The 14,570-nt window shown below is 51.4% G+C and overlaps 1 protein-coding gene across 3 annotated transcripts in view; it reads right to left on the bottom strand.

Moving 5' to 3' along the window:
- svp (COUP transcription factor 2) overlaps positions 1-14,570 on the bottom strand; it is a 152,758-nt gene that overhangs the window by 112,032 nt on the left and 26,156 nt on the right. For 2 of the 3 annotated variants that reach the window (XM_055077163.1, XM_050189338.3), the window contains exons 2-4: positions 11,680-11,814; positions 7,733-8,019; positions 3,785-4,043 (exon numbers count right to left, since the gene is read on the bottom strand). In XM_055077163.1, coding sequence (XP_054933138.1) covers positions 3,785-4,043; positions 7,733-8,019; positions 11,680-11,814 — 681 coding nt within the window. The remainder of the gene's footprint in view (positions 1-3,784; positions 4,044-7,732; positions 8,020-11,679; positions 11,815-14,570) is intronic. The other variant, XM_050189339.3, reaches the window with a different exon arrangement.

The raw sequence follows: 14,570 nt of genomic DNA, 5'->3' as shown, positions 1-14,570 counted from the left end.
GAGAAGGCATTGTGTGATCTATGGAACATATCTGGAAGAGGAAGATTAAAGCCACTTTCTTTTTCCTTGCTAATGTTCGAGTGGAATGTCTCCGGGAGCTAAACCAACGACAGAAATAACAAGAAGTTTTTATGGTAACTTTCCTTAGCGGCTCATGGTATACAAAGCCAGTATACGATGAGGCATGCGCGTGTTTCAGTGCACAGCTGGATGGCGTGCCTTCCGCATTGTTCCGGTACAGCAGAGCGGGTCGATCATTGCTATCTGTATGCTGCACTCTATCTGATGAGGGGCACTACACGCTGCCCTGAACAAAAACAACACAACGAAAGCGGAGGGAAAGCTTCCATCGAAGGAGTAAGCTCTGATTAATCCTAGCCGCGGTAAAACGCAAGCTGGCTCTTGTGTTGCGCACTGCCAGATGCTTGACAGTGTTCACATACCGGCATTCGAATGTGTGACGACGCGGGAAGAGCTATTCCGGAGAAGGAAACGGGCAATCCGTCAAAGCGAGCCGAAGATGGCGCGGCGCTGGGCGCGTTCTCTGTATACGGGAACGCGGCGCGTGACAGGCAACGTGAGCAGTCTGACGAAGTGGTGCGTGCGCGTCGTTCTTTTTTTTTTCTGTTCTTTTTCTGGAGCTACTTTATCGCCACATCAACCTGCCGCACGTATACACAGCTTCGATCTCTTCTCGCAACGCCGCGCAGTGTTGGCGTCGGCGGCGCACCGACACACAGGAGAGTTCGGCGGCGCGGCTTTTGCCAGCGTGAACGCACACGCACATATATACGGAGGAGCGAAAAGATCACGCATGTTTGTCGGCCTTGCAGCACTGGAGGTGCGATGGACAGCGGCGGGGATCGCTTGCAGCCGTATATATATATATATATATATATATATATATATATATATATATATATATATATATATATATATATATATATATATATATATATATATATATATACTGCAGTTTCCTCTTCACGAAGACCGCGCTGCAGCTGGCTGAACGGGCAACACGGAAACTCGGGCGAAGACGCACAACGGACGGCGCAGCGCTCGCGCTGGTCTGCTCAGATTAAGAACAAGAAGAAGGCAGAGGCGTGAGAGGGGATGGGAACTACCGATACGCATTGTCCAGAGCGGCAGCTTTATAACAGGCCAGGACTTGCCGACCAAACGGACGAAAGAGAGAGAGAGAGAGAAAAGAAGGGAATGGTGGCCCGGCACTTGCTGCAGGAGCGGCTACTTTGCGAAGGCGCAGGTATACATATACACGACCAGTACGACGTTATAGTGTATGAGACGAGAGATTCGTCGCGCTTTCGAAACTCGCGCACGCGCGCCAGCCCCGCGGGCCCCGGCAGGAGCCGCCGGGCGCCCCGTTGGCCGCCGTGTCCTTAGGCCCGAAGCTGTCTTCAGGTTTGGCGAAGTAGCTAAGGTGCTCTTGATCCTGCCTTTTCATTTTATACGTTCTTTTTTTTTCTGCCGCTGTAGGTGTTCGTGTAGCGCGGCGGCGGCAGCTGCGAGAGGTGCGAACGAGACAGGAGGGCGGTGTGCCCTCGGGCGCCTTTCGTTATTACGACGCAGCAGTACACCCGAAGGTGCGAAAAAGGAAAACAAAAAAATAAAAGAGATGAAAGGAAAGAAGTGCATAACTGTGCAAAGGACGGACGACGGCTATCGTGTCGGATCATCTGAACCGATTGTGCCCGGCTCCCGTGCGTAGCTACCTATATACCCTACATCTTATGCAGTTCCTCTTTTTACATGAAGCGCGGACTCGCGGAACCTTCATCTACTCTTTTTCGCACCCCCCCCCCCCCCCCCACCTCCCGCTTGTCAGGCTCACAATTTCGTCTCCTCACGCGTATATATATATTTTTTTTATACTCCCCTCCTTTTCGCACCCACCTCGTATCGCTTGAGTTTGAGACACACGAGTGCAATCCAAGGAACTTGGACCTATTCGGGACGGACAACGCATGGCTCATTCTGCGCGAAGGATGAGCAGATGCTATTACGCTAGTCCTACATCGAGGAGAGAGAGAGAGAGAAATGCAGAGGCCATTCTGGCGTAAACGCCAAGGCAGCGAAGGCAGGACAAGCTGGGAGCCCTATAGCGCGAACGATGTCTGCGTGAATAACGGCCGCGCGGCATTTTGCCCGTCAGGTGAAGAAAAGCTGCTGGACAACGTATAAGCACTTCGTGCATGTATAGCATCGTGAGAAGCGCGCTAGATATATGAGATAAGGACAAATCGGATCATCACGCCTCAGCGTGCTACTTTAGTGGGTTTGTTCGTTGATCACAAGGCAGCCAACTTGTTTATCCACCGTTGGTCAACAACACACTTCCGCCAACGGCATCCTTTCTTAGCGGAGCGCGATTCTGCCTGGAGCGTGTGCAAACAACATGATTGTAGTAAATATTGCCTTCGTTCTGTCTGAAGTACGAGGCCAAGAACGCATACTATGTATAAGCATGTAGACGTCGGAGAAACGTCATTAGTTCAAGGCTTTGACTTAGACTGAAATCGTGAACGCGGAATTAGATTTCATCCAGTGGGCGCTGTACAAAGCGGCGCGGTAGGCGTGACTGCCACGGTAAGATTGAACGGTCATTACACGCTCAGAAATATTGTTTTCTGTGCAGCAGATGGCGATTTGGGATTCAAGTTGCTGTTCCCGTCCCTGGAAGAGGCACACTAACGATTAGTCCGTCGTGATTGTTCGCTTAGTAACGCTCGACGACATACCGATTCCCAACGGCTCGAGCACTCTCGTACCATCACTAACACTTTGCAGCATTTTCAGCGCGAGAAAGAGTCAAAAAGCGGTCGTACACCATGTTCTTATGATGCAAGCTCCTGTTGAACTTTCAAATCCAAGCTCTCATGCTTTAAATGTTGCGTGTGCGATTGGACATTAATCCCCGATGAGGCATAGGCGCGCGAGGCCGTTTTCATAATACACCCTTGGCTCCTTAAGCAACCAGTCTGACATCCGACAGCCGAAATTAACCGCATTCGGTGCCCACTAGGCGAGGCGAATGTGAGACTTAAAAGGCACCTCCAATAAAGCGAAGTAAACAATGCAGAAAATACCACATATAATAGCCGTCACGACACTAGACAGATGTTCTGATAGTTACGAACAAGCATGTGCTGTTGACAAACACCCAAACGCGAACGAGTCAATATAAACTGGGGACTTCGTTTGCCCTTTCCTGTCAGCGAGATTTAGAATTGGAGGGCGCGTGTCAGGTCCGAAGCCTGCTCTATTCACTGAGCACGCAGTGACATCGTCTCGCACCGACAAACTCAACATGTATAGCCCTTGGCAAAAGTATACAGGATGCCCCGCGCCTTCATCGTTCTGCTGTGTGCTGCAGTTCCCGTGGCTCTCCTGACACTCCACACCTCTTGTACTGCGAGTACAAGAGTCATTTTCATTCCCCAGAGTGTTGAAACTTTTGGCATACGCACAGAGAACTCCTTTGCAAGGCCCGTAGTCAGCGTGGCGGGCGCGCAGGCAACGTAGCCCGTATACTTCCGATAAAGAGTGCACATGTTAAACTCCGTTTGCGTTTCAGTTTAAGTTGACACTACATGCACGCAGCGCCTCGTGTAAAGCACCGACAGCGCGTGAAACGACGGTTGGCACAGAAAATGAAAATGTGTGTCCACAACTTAACGCCGACAGAAATGTCCTGCGGTCGCACGTCTGGGCTCCTTCCTGTACAGCCAAACCGCGCAGCTTACACAAAGAGAGGACTGACCGGTGGTGAAGAGCACGATGGCCTTGAGGCAGCTGTATTCGGCGGCGTCCACGTGCAGTGCCTTGAGCTTCTCGACCTGCTCCTGGAAGATGCGGATGTGGTCCATGAAAGCCACCACGCGGTCTGCCGCCATGGGCGACGCGTGAAGACCCGCTGCCGCCAGTAAAGGCGCCACGTGCAGCGGCATAGAGCACTGCGACGCGTTCAGCACGAACAGCTCGCTCCAGACCAGCCGTAAGAGCGCCACCTGGTCCGTCACCTGCGACACACAGCGGCGACACATACAGTCCGTCAGAGGCAAAAAGGACGTTGTTGAACACTCAGGCGCGTCGTCCAAAGAAGGTGAGCGTACGGACAATGTGACACTCCTAAAATGAGCATTATTAATGCCCGTGAACAACAGAAACGCTGCGTCAAAGCTAACTGAAATGGATAGACATTCTCCTACGCGACTTGTTTACGCAAGAAGATGTTGTGCGTGTCTATGTTGTTTTTCGTATCCTATAGCTTGCAGATCCAAATTCACAGAGGAACCACTTCACTACAATATGGACGCGAAGGTCGCCTCTTCCAGTTCCCCGCCCCTCCTTATCGCTTTCTACATGGTGGTTCGAATTCTAGCAACGGCGCTACCGAAATGTGTGCCTGTTTACTGAGAATGAAAGCATTTCCTCTCGTATTGTCATCAGATGTCCTTCTGGGCGTCGGCAACTTTCCATCGCTATAACTCTTCCAGACGCTGGCGTGCTTTAGCTAGAATCCAGTTAAGGTCGCGCAACATCCGTGAAATTCAGCTCCTCACTAAAGTTATATTACGTTCGACATCGCCCTTATCATGGACAAGCGTCTATCCTTGGCGCTCAAGGGACTGGAAGAACAGTTCATCTCTCGTGAGATGAATTCGACACTGTGTTTTCCAGGCCGAATAAAGAGCAATAAACTGATCGCGCACTTGGTCGGTTTGGGACCCGCGGTAAAATGAAGTGTTTTTCTCTGGTCTTTATCAAGACGCCCGAAGGTATTGTCTTAGCCAGGATGGCATGTGTGACCGCGCCCTACGTGCGCCTTCGAAGCGCCTTCGAAGCGCCTTCGAAGCACACTCACAAGACAGCGCACGGGCGTTTCATTGCAACATGTGCTTCGATGACTGCAATTAATGGAGTATAGCTGTGCGGTTTTGGCGTGAACACCAAGAAGCGCAGACGTCCTGGCATCTACACTGTAAAGGCGGCCTCGTTTCGCGAAGTGGAAACTCTACTAGGCCATCATGATGTAGTCCAGGTACCGGACTATAGGAATAGCTTAAACAAACTCTTCAGGAAAGCCTTACTTAAACGAGACTGAAGTCATAAAATGAGAACTATAAGGTAGACGGTCACAGAACGCACGCGCCGTGCGACACAATTTCGTGACAGGTTTCTGTTTATAGGGCCCGTAGATGGCGCCACCGATTGGATACATTAATAAAACGCAATAAATACTTCAACATAACAGACGGCCTCCGCAATAGCTCCGACTTATTTTCTGTGCCCCGAGGCGCGCGGTGAAGGAGGCACAGAAGTACACCTAAATAACAACGTCATCCAGAGTTGGCAGGCAAGTTGAAAGCCGCGTGAAAAGGGCCGGTCAAAAAGGAAATGCTCCTCTCGAGGCAAAGCGAATGTTGCCAGCTAAACAAGTCGCCAAATCAGTTCTGTTTTGTCGCTTCTTTTTTGCCACGCTTCTGTAGCTATTTCCTTCTTTTATCTCCTTTTTTTTTTTCTTCAAAGGCGCCGACAGACTCTCACGTACACAGCCACGGCGCGATCTATAAAGAGGAAGCGGCAAAATTGTGCGGGTGCGTGTCGAATCAGCCGAATAAGAGGACGAACTGGCGTTCACGACGATTACCCATTGGCGCTGGACGTTCCCGAGATAACTCGGGGCAGCGCAGAAAAAGAGCCCATCGGATGCCGTGAAATTAGCTGTTACACGCGCCTCGTGCACTGCCACGCCATGCTCGCAAATTCGCGCGAGGCCAGCACGTCGTTCGTCTTTTTTTCTTCCCCCCCCCCTCCCCGTGTCACTCGTCCACGTATGCGGAGACGACAGGCATGTGTCTCGTACAAACACGCACTAAAACGCGAGGGATGCAGTTCGTGAGGAAGAGAACGTGTGAGATGCGACAGGCTCCACCGCGAGCGCATGTGCCCACGTATATATACGTATATATACGCCTTCAAGCAGGACGCCAAGCCGGACGGTATTGAGACGTCGTGGACGAAAATGGAAGACGCGAAACGTCAGCACACCGCGTCGGACGAACGGCATCACGTGTATCGCGACGGCACAGCGCTGCGAATGCACGTCGATCACGGCGACGCGGTCTGAACGCTCCTAATTGCGGCGATGGACAGAAGCCGCGTAGCCGGTGGTCGGTCCTTCCTTCAGTGTTCTTGACACGCACGCGCACGGGTCAGAAGATTTGCTAAAACGAGTCGTCTGTCCCGCCTGTGAACTACGTCTTCGTTGGCTCCACGGTCTTGACATTCGGTGCACGCACATTCCGCTATGAACAAAAAAGTGCGTGGAGGAAGCAGGAGGACGGCGATTGTGGAGGCGGTCGTCTGTGCAGGCGGCCACATTTCTTATTTGCTTGTTTCTTTCTTTGTTTTCACCCCGGGTACGCAAGAGTTTTCCTCGTACAGCAGAAGAAATCAAAGACCGGAAACTAGACCCTCAATGGCCATTACTTGTACATAACTATATGCCTAGCCAATTACACAAAATTACGTCACTTGGAGTATAAAAATAAAACATCGCGGGGGTCTGCACGAATACTAGGGGTCACAAGAAACAATAGGAGTTTTTACTTCCTTTAAGAGCACTCACGCAAGTGAAAAACACCGACAGCTGCTCACATAAGAAGATAGTGGGTGAAGCAGTTGGAAGCCACCGATATTGCTTTGAGAAGCAAGCGTTGCAAGAGGCAAGATCAATGAAATATAGTTTGCATAATGACGTGAAGGGCCAGCAGCAGCTTCCGAATTTGACACCTATAAATTTCCGCCTGTATTGTAAAGCTCCATTTGTATACCTTTTGACTTCTGTATTGCTTATGTAACCATCTTGCTTATAGTTTAATAAATGAGGGTACGAATCCTTGCCGAACCTTTCGACACCATTTCATTATGTCATGCGTACCAGGAAGGCTACAGCGATGAAGCGACAAGGTCGCAGTAACGAACATCGAAACAGAGGAACCATTATGGCTAGAGCGTTGACAATGCCACGGCAAGATTTTTCCGGTGTGCCAAAGCGTGAGGTCCCGAAGTTGAAATTACAGGGAACTTTTGTTGTACGAGCGGACGAAAGGCTGCTGTAACGGAACGACATAAGACGAAACTATTTCGGGGCTCCATGCCTCAGTTGTATCCATACAGCTATAAGCTGAATTCAAGCCTGAAGAAGCGGCTCGTAGATAAGGCTATATAGTTCGGATGAGAAATAACAAAAAAAGCCTACAGCGCGTTTCATCGCATGGCTTCAGTGGCGGTGCTCTTTAAATGCTAATACGTTCAGGTCACAGTTTCGAGACACACGACAGCACTACATGACTCTGCATGGCTACACTCTGTTTCAAAATGACGTGGAACAAAATTACATGGAACGACGTGAAGTGGAAACTACAAAACGTGCTCTGACGTTCGAGACTGATCATACGGCGCTCTGATCGGAGTGGCATGCGCCGTACGTAGAGACACACGCGTTCGTACAATCACACTCCTCAATGGCTCGCGCCGGTTGCTTCCACTGCAGTGCCACGCTGTTCCTCGAACAACACTTAACACGAATCTCGGCAAAATCCCACGGCACTTGCATTACCCCTCGCCGTTCACGTTGCACCACAGCACCTCAGCCGTAACATACAACGTCGCTAGCGTATGCAACACAGATACAATGACTCACCTGCAGGTCCGGGAAGAAGGGGATGTTGCGAGCCCACTCGACAGCGCTGAAGAGCAACCTGGCGGCCAGCTCGCAGATGTTGTCGATGCCCATGATGTTGTTCGGCTGCATGCACTGCGCGTACCGGCTCGGGGGGTACGGCTCGGCGCGCAGTAGCAGCGAGATGAAGCTGGACAGGTACGAGTGGCCGTTGAGCGCCGCCGCGGCCGCCGCGTCGCCGTTGCTCAGCGACATCTGACCCGGCAGGCCACCATGCTGCGTCGGCGGCACCCGGCCCCGCTGCACGGCTGCGAGAGGACACAGCGTGCACGCGGGCGAACTCGTCACTACGGCGTTGGCCGACGTCAGAGGCGTCGACGACGAAGTCGACGGCACTAGCCGTTCCACAGACAGCGCGTTGGACGCCGGATTGACGGGCATGGCGTGGCGGGGGCCTGCCCTTCGGCACTGCGGTAAAACTTCAGAGGGGCCCACCGGGAGCCTGAGACATGCTACGAAGTGCCGATCTCGGTCGCAGTAGTGCGAATGTGCTTTAGGGTGTACGCGGTTTGTCGTCAACTGCTTTCAGAAGTGCGCGGAGCTCTTGCTGTGCAGTCTGGGCAATACACGCGCATCACGTAAGAAACCGACCGTTTGCAAAGTTGTGTGACTTAAGCTAGAGTAAGGCAGCTACACTCATCAGTCTTGATACCCTGTTAAACACATGCACCCTTGTCAACTACGTCTATAGTGTGTGTATAAGGTACGTAGTGTGAACATTCACTAACCGTAACAATTTTTTTAATCAAGCGAAGTTGCACAGCCAAGCACACCAGACAATGTATTGTCGCCTCTGGCAGTTTACGCAACGCTAAGAGACATTACGTAGCGCTACGGAGTTGAAATCATTGTAAAACTGTTAGTGCGAGTCCATTTTGGTAGTCGAAGGAACGGAATCGGTATAACTCTCATTCATTCGTCCCGCCACTTCTCATGATTTCCTGAAGCGCTTTCCCACGCGCAATGACGGCAACGGGCAACAGGAACACGGGCTAAAAGGGCGACGCTCGAGGTTGTCCCTGCATTAATGACGTGAGAAATTCCACTTCGGTGGCTGTGCATTGCCACCGTTGTACTACTCTCACACAAGGAAGAGCGGCGAGGCCAAAATTAGTCCCTCGCGGCAACTCTCGTATGACAGGGATAGAGGATCTGTAAGATAGCAGAATATGCCTCGCGGAGACCACTTTCGCGCGAGGACCTTGGTACAAGGACAACAGCGAAGGCGTTATCGCGTCGCGGCTGTTGACCCCTAGCTAAGATAGGCAGAAGCCAGATGCACGGGAGGCGCCCGCCTATATCCACCCTCCCCAAGTATCGAAAGACGTTCTGCAGCCGCGCCCGGCACTGCCAGCGGTGGTTGGTGTCGGTGGACAGCAGACACGATTCATGAGCGAGCCCGCTCGGCGCGCGAGCAAGTAACTTTACACGACTGCTCGCGGGCGCCGCTGTGGCATCAACGCCGTGGCCGCGAAACGCGCCGGCCTGATAAGCAACAACTTACCAGCGCGCCTCGACAAGTGGCATCTGCCACGGCTCTACGGTTCGCGCGGCGAAGCCGTCGTAAAAGAGTACCCCCACTAGTCTATGACGCAGGGGCCCGTTCGACGAAGATGCGCGCATGGAAATCGAGTGGAGCGCATGTTTTACGAGCTACTGGAAAGACACAGGGCGCTGTCTTATTAACCGCGCCGCTTTTTCTTGCACGTGCCGACGACCGTAACTTGGGAACACGCTATTCTATCGAAAAGCGAATTAGAGGACTCGTACGGAGAACCAGAAGAGCTGCCTTTCGTGAACGGCAAGCGGCCACGGTCATTTACAAAGTTCGTGATGATGGCACAAGTAGAACGTGATGCGACAGCAGTCTCAGCGCCATGCCATTTGAGGAAGATGAAAAGGCGGCGTGCCAACCGAGCGAACGAGGGCTGCCTGCCCGGCTCAAAAGGAGAAAGGGCGCCGCTCCCGCGCTAGCTCCGTTTAGACCGTTCCGAAGCGACGCGAACCGCTGAACGTCTCTAAAACTAGAACCGCAATGGATGGTGCCAAAGCTGCGCGCGGCGTGGAGAAATCAAAGCGTAGCTCCAGTACAAATGTCAGCAGCAGCATTCAGAAGCGCCAAAGAAATAACAAAGCAAGGAGAGAGGTACGCCTCACGAAACACACTGATCACATCAACACGTTTCGCCGCGGAGTGACAGCTGTCCCAATGGCGCTTCAGAGTGACGGGGAGGATTTCGACGAGGAAACGTCGCTTCGGGAAACACCGCACGTCAAAAGCCGTGATGCAGCCGTCCCGTCTTTGCTGCTGCAGTGGTGCGTGCTGAGCCTCTCGATGGCGCGCCGGCAACGCCGAGGGTTAGTAGAACGACTGAGCGGCGGCTGCGACGTCTACGACGACGACACGGGCGCGGACAAGCCGCGATGTCATGGCCGGCGGTGCGCGCACAAAGAACAACAATCCAGGGGCGCGTGCGTGGGTGTCGACGGCCAGCGCGCGGCTGCGGCGCGCGCACGCACGCTCCTGCTGACGACGGTCGGCGCCGGAGTTCGGCAGCGTGCCTTGAACGCCGGCTCCGGGTTCGGGCTTCTCGGGGTTTGGGCTCTCCGCGCGAGATCCGGAAAAATCGAACCGCGGTTGCTTTCGGAGAGGAAAGGGGGGATAAAAAAATCGGGCCGAGCGGTGTCGAAGAGGAGAGGAGAAGGCGGTCCTGTGCCCTCCTTCTCGTAGGCTGGCGCTCCCCTTCTCTCGCTCTCCGCCTCGGAGTCCGAGTCCTTCCCTCTCCTCCATACTCGTGGTTCAATTCCGGCGTTCTCTTTCTCCCAATTTCATCCTTGCCACCCTTTTCTCCCTTCGAGTGCCCCTTCTCCCTTCCGTTCTCCCTGCCGGAGAGAGCTCTCTTGGCGGCGGCGGGGGATGGCTACCCTATGGCGCTGCTCGCGGCCTCGTTGGTGGGTGGACACTGGCTCCCTCCAGGACGCGCGAGGGAGGGCCGACGACGGCACTTGTTGATGCAGTTCGAGCCGTTTTTCCCGGGAAACGCATGCGCTCGGAAGCGCTCCACGTGGAGAGCGGGTAGGTGGGTGGGTGGAGGAGTCCGTTGTCCGCTCCTCTTTCGTAACAATGGCGCTGCCGCTTCAGAAAGCACCGGTCGCTAGGAGCCCGATGGCGCAGTTATATGCTCCTGCTCCTTGTCAAGACGTCATGTCTCATCAGCGACGCGGCGTTAATTTGCTGGACGCGCTGAACCGCGGGTCGAAGGAGTTACAGTGGACCCACGGCTAGAAACTTCAGGGTGATAAGCACTACATATATGTAAGCAGTCTACTGTGCTGTATGAATGAGTTCGAGCTAAGCTCATTCCGCGCCCTTTCAGTTGCCTTGTAGGGGTTTTTGTAGTTACGTCTTTCAGGGGCAGCTACTAAATCTCACGTCCGGCGTGTGCAGTGGTTGTTTAGAAACGTGTGTTTGATGTGTCGTGTTGTTGTTGGGTATCAAACGTCTCGTTTATCTTCTCTAGATACGTCGAACTAATGAAAGCCGCATTTGTAGTAATGGGGCCTGATATGTGGTTTATTTTTTTTATTAGTTTTCAGATCACCACATAAAGCTGACGTCATCTGCGCCGTTGCTTCGCATTAACGCCATACGGAAATGAAAATTCGGAAAGTGATACACTTCTACCGATCCCTTAGCTATACTTGTACTATTCAATTATACTTAGAAGTTAGATACAGACACAGATATATCCGGAATGGTTTAGAATATTGAAATGTTTTCGTGCACAATTACAATATCGATGATGACTAGTTTTCGGAGAATCTGTCACAACTTCGTTTTTTTTTCTCTTTCTTTTTTTATGGATGTGGCGGAAAGCATCGCAGCCTGCCGCAAAGGCAGAACGTACCTTCAGATAGCACCACGGTACGCTCTTCGATCAGCCCTAGCAGGGACGACCTAGCACCACTTTCTATTGGTACCGAGCACGCGAAGCTGTTCCTGCAGTGCGGTGTCGCTACCCTGGATTTCGTCCACGAGTGATCTGCAAAGACAATGGGCCTCGCTGTAGACTTCGCGCGGAAAACTTAGATGGCGCTCCTACACCTATATAGACATAGAGGCCCTATATTGCAAAGCCTGTAACGCGGGACACGGATATTTTCACGAAATCAAGTTGCGCTTATTCTTGCCGGCTCCTTACCTAACCACATTGGACACAAGTCAGTACAAAGGTACTAACACTGTAGAAGTATTATGAATGGCAAACTGTAACATGGAGCAAACGCTCACGAATTAAATACCACGGGTTATTTTTCCATTTCTTTTTCATTCGTTTTCAATGTCGCACATGCCTATAGGTAGCAGACAGCGCCTACGCTCAGCCCGCGTCCCTGAATCAGTGATGTATAAGCACTTTAGATAAGGGATCAGATTCAAAAACTTTCACTGGACGCCACTGTGGAGTGGTCGTCGTCTATTATATTATATGACACCACGACCAAGGTGATAACGAAGCGATAGTCGGCACTTCGGCGAATCACGAAGTACAAGTACCTCAGAGAACTTTTGCGCATGTGAATCGTAATGTATAACTAGGTCGGGAGCGGAGGAATGAGTTTGAGTTGAGGAACAGCATTGGCTTGTGAAGCCACTGGGAGCGACGAGATATGCGACTGTACTATACCAACGTCGGAACAAATCGCGTCCCATTTTAAGTTTCCCGCCAGTGGAATAGAGTTTAGCGGTCTGGTATAGTTGTCGAACACGGCTTCCAAAGGCAGATCTTTCATGTTTGTCTAATCTGAGGAACGTCAAACATTTTACCCAAATTAAGGGGGACAGAATAGCGCGTCCAGGCGTTAACGGTCTGATGCAAATACAATACGATTAGTTTAACACTCATTCAATGTACTGGAGGTGGAATGCCTTTTTGCCTGGTTTGCCCAGCTTACCTGGTTGCGACATCTTGGGAGGTTTTGTTCAACTACAGAACACGTTAGAAACTGTTCGGTACTGCAAGGTTTTTCTTGTATATTCAGGAATGAAATCGGAGATACGTTCACGATGATTACGACTTTGCCGAAGCCTTTAGGCCAGCGGATAAAGCAGCGCCAAAACGTGGCAGCTAAGTGTAGTAAATGTTAAACACATCGTCCCAATAAGTCGTCACTGGCGTTGTTTCCATCTCCGGTTGTATCGAAGTAATACGTCTACGTTAGTAAAGGCCTCTCACTATGCGTTCGCCGGAATTCGTTCAGTATTTCATCAATGTTGTCACCGAGCATCCTGGTGAAATCACACGGCTGAAGCCGGGTTTCCATGCGCCTGCTCCTGGGTTCCTGGTTTAAGACACTGATCATTTGCTTAAGCGACCCATGTATGTATGCGCACTGTACCCAGTGCGACTAAAATAGAAACGATCAAATCGATGTTCGTGAGTATACACCGACCACTTAATACGTCACTGATCAATCTTTCCCTCGGATGCATCCACGATTTCAGCGGTGGCACTTTTCTTTTTTTGCCTCGCTCGCCATGTACCTTCATCTCGCGGCAGACAATCTGCTAGCCACACAAATTGTCGGTGTACACTTATTAAGTAGTTTGCCTTACAGGGAAGCTTCCTTTGTCTTTTTAAGTGCATCGCGCGCGTGCGTCGTTCCATTCATAAAGCATAGCCATCATCATTTTACCGTCGCTAAGCGATGGCCAGGTGCGTCTGTTTCAATGGCTGTTACGTCCGGCGCTTCCAATAGCGCGAGCTGCGCAGTCAGTCGGACCCCGGTGCCGTGCAAGTCGCCGTAATTTTTTTTCTTCCACAACAGCGACGTGGTCAGTACGCTTGTGTCGAAGGCAAAGTATTTGAAAACCATTGTACCAGCTCAGTAAACAATGAAACAGGCCATACAGCTTAAGCTGTTTGAAACGTTTCGCGGCGTTGCGCAAAGGCTGATGGCAAAAAAAAAAACACACAACCTAAAGAATTATTTGTGCTTTTCTATACGTTTTACATCCGCATGGGAGTATAGTAGAATGCTTTTATAGTACACATGTCACGTAGCATATATGTCTCGAAAGTTCGGTAGCCTCACTATTGCATGGTTTGTTTTGCAACACCACACCGAACGTGAATAGGTAAATTATACACGGACGATTAATACAGCGGCTGTCGCAGCACCCGCATATTGAACGTCTTCTAGTGGGGACCACGGTCGCGCGAGCTTCAGCACGCTGCAAACGAGCACTAGCTTCAATTTAATACTGTACACCGAGGTCGAATCCCGTGGTCCGTTCCGTTTTCGGCAGCTGTTTCCGATGCTGCAGCCTTGCTCCTGCATTTTTTATTTCCCTTGCCACGGAATGCAAAGGAATGTCCCTCCAGAATGTCTGGGCAAAACCATCAGCGCGATCTCCTGTGTACTTTGCACTATAGAGCGAAATATTGGGGCTGATTTGCAGCTGCGTACCGCGATGCAGATAGCGGTATGGGGCCGCCAGTTCCTTTTAAATCCATTTAGTTTAATTTCGGCGTGGAATAACTACACGCACTTAAATTGCACCAGTGGAGAGTATATAGGCCAGTGAAATGGTAATGATGTCCCACTGCGTAAATTCCACTTTCTTTGGGTTTTTAGTCCCCGTACGTTCTGGAATGTCTTGCTCATTGCTTGTCAAGATTACATGTAACCTTGTAATAGAGGCCGGTATCGGCGGCTTTTGTAGATTGTAATTTTGCGCGCGTCACGTTCTTGATTCGTAATGCAAACTGCGGTGGCGACCACCGTCTTATTCGCTGCA

The sequence above is a fragment of the Dermacentor andersoni genome, chromosome 2 (assembly GCF_023375885.2).
Source record: "Dermacentor andersoni chromosome 2, qqDerAnde1_hic_scaffold, whole genome shotgun sequence".
In the NCBI taxonomy this organism is placed as follows: Eukaryota; Metazoa; Arthropoda; class Arachnida; order Ixodida; family Ixodidae; genus Dermacentor; species Dermacentor andersoni.
The sequence above is the reverse complement of the archived record's forward strand: the minus strand, read 5'-3'. Positions and strand labels throughout refer to the sequence as shown.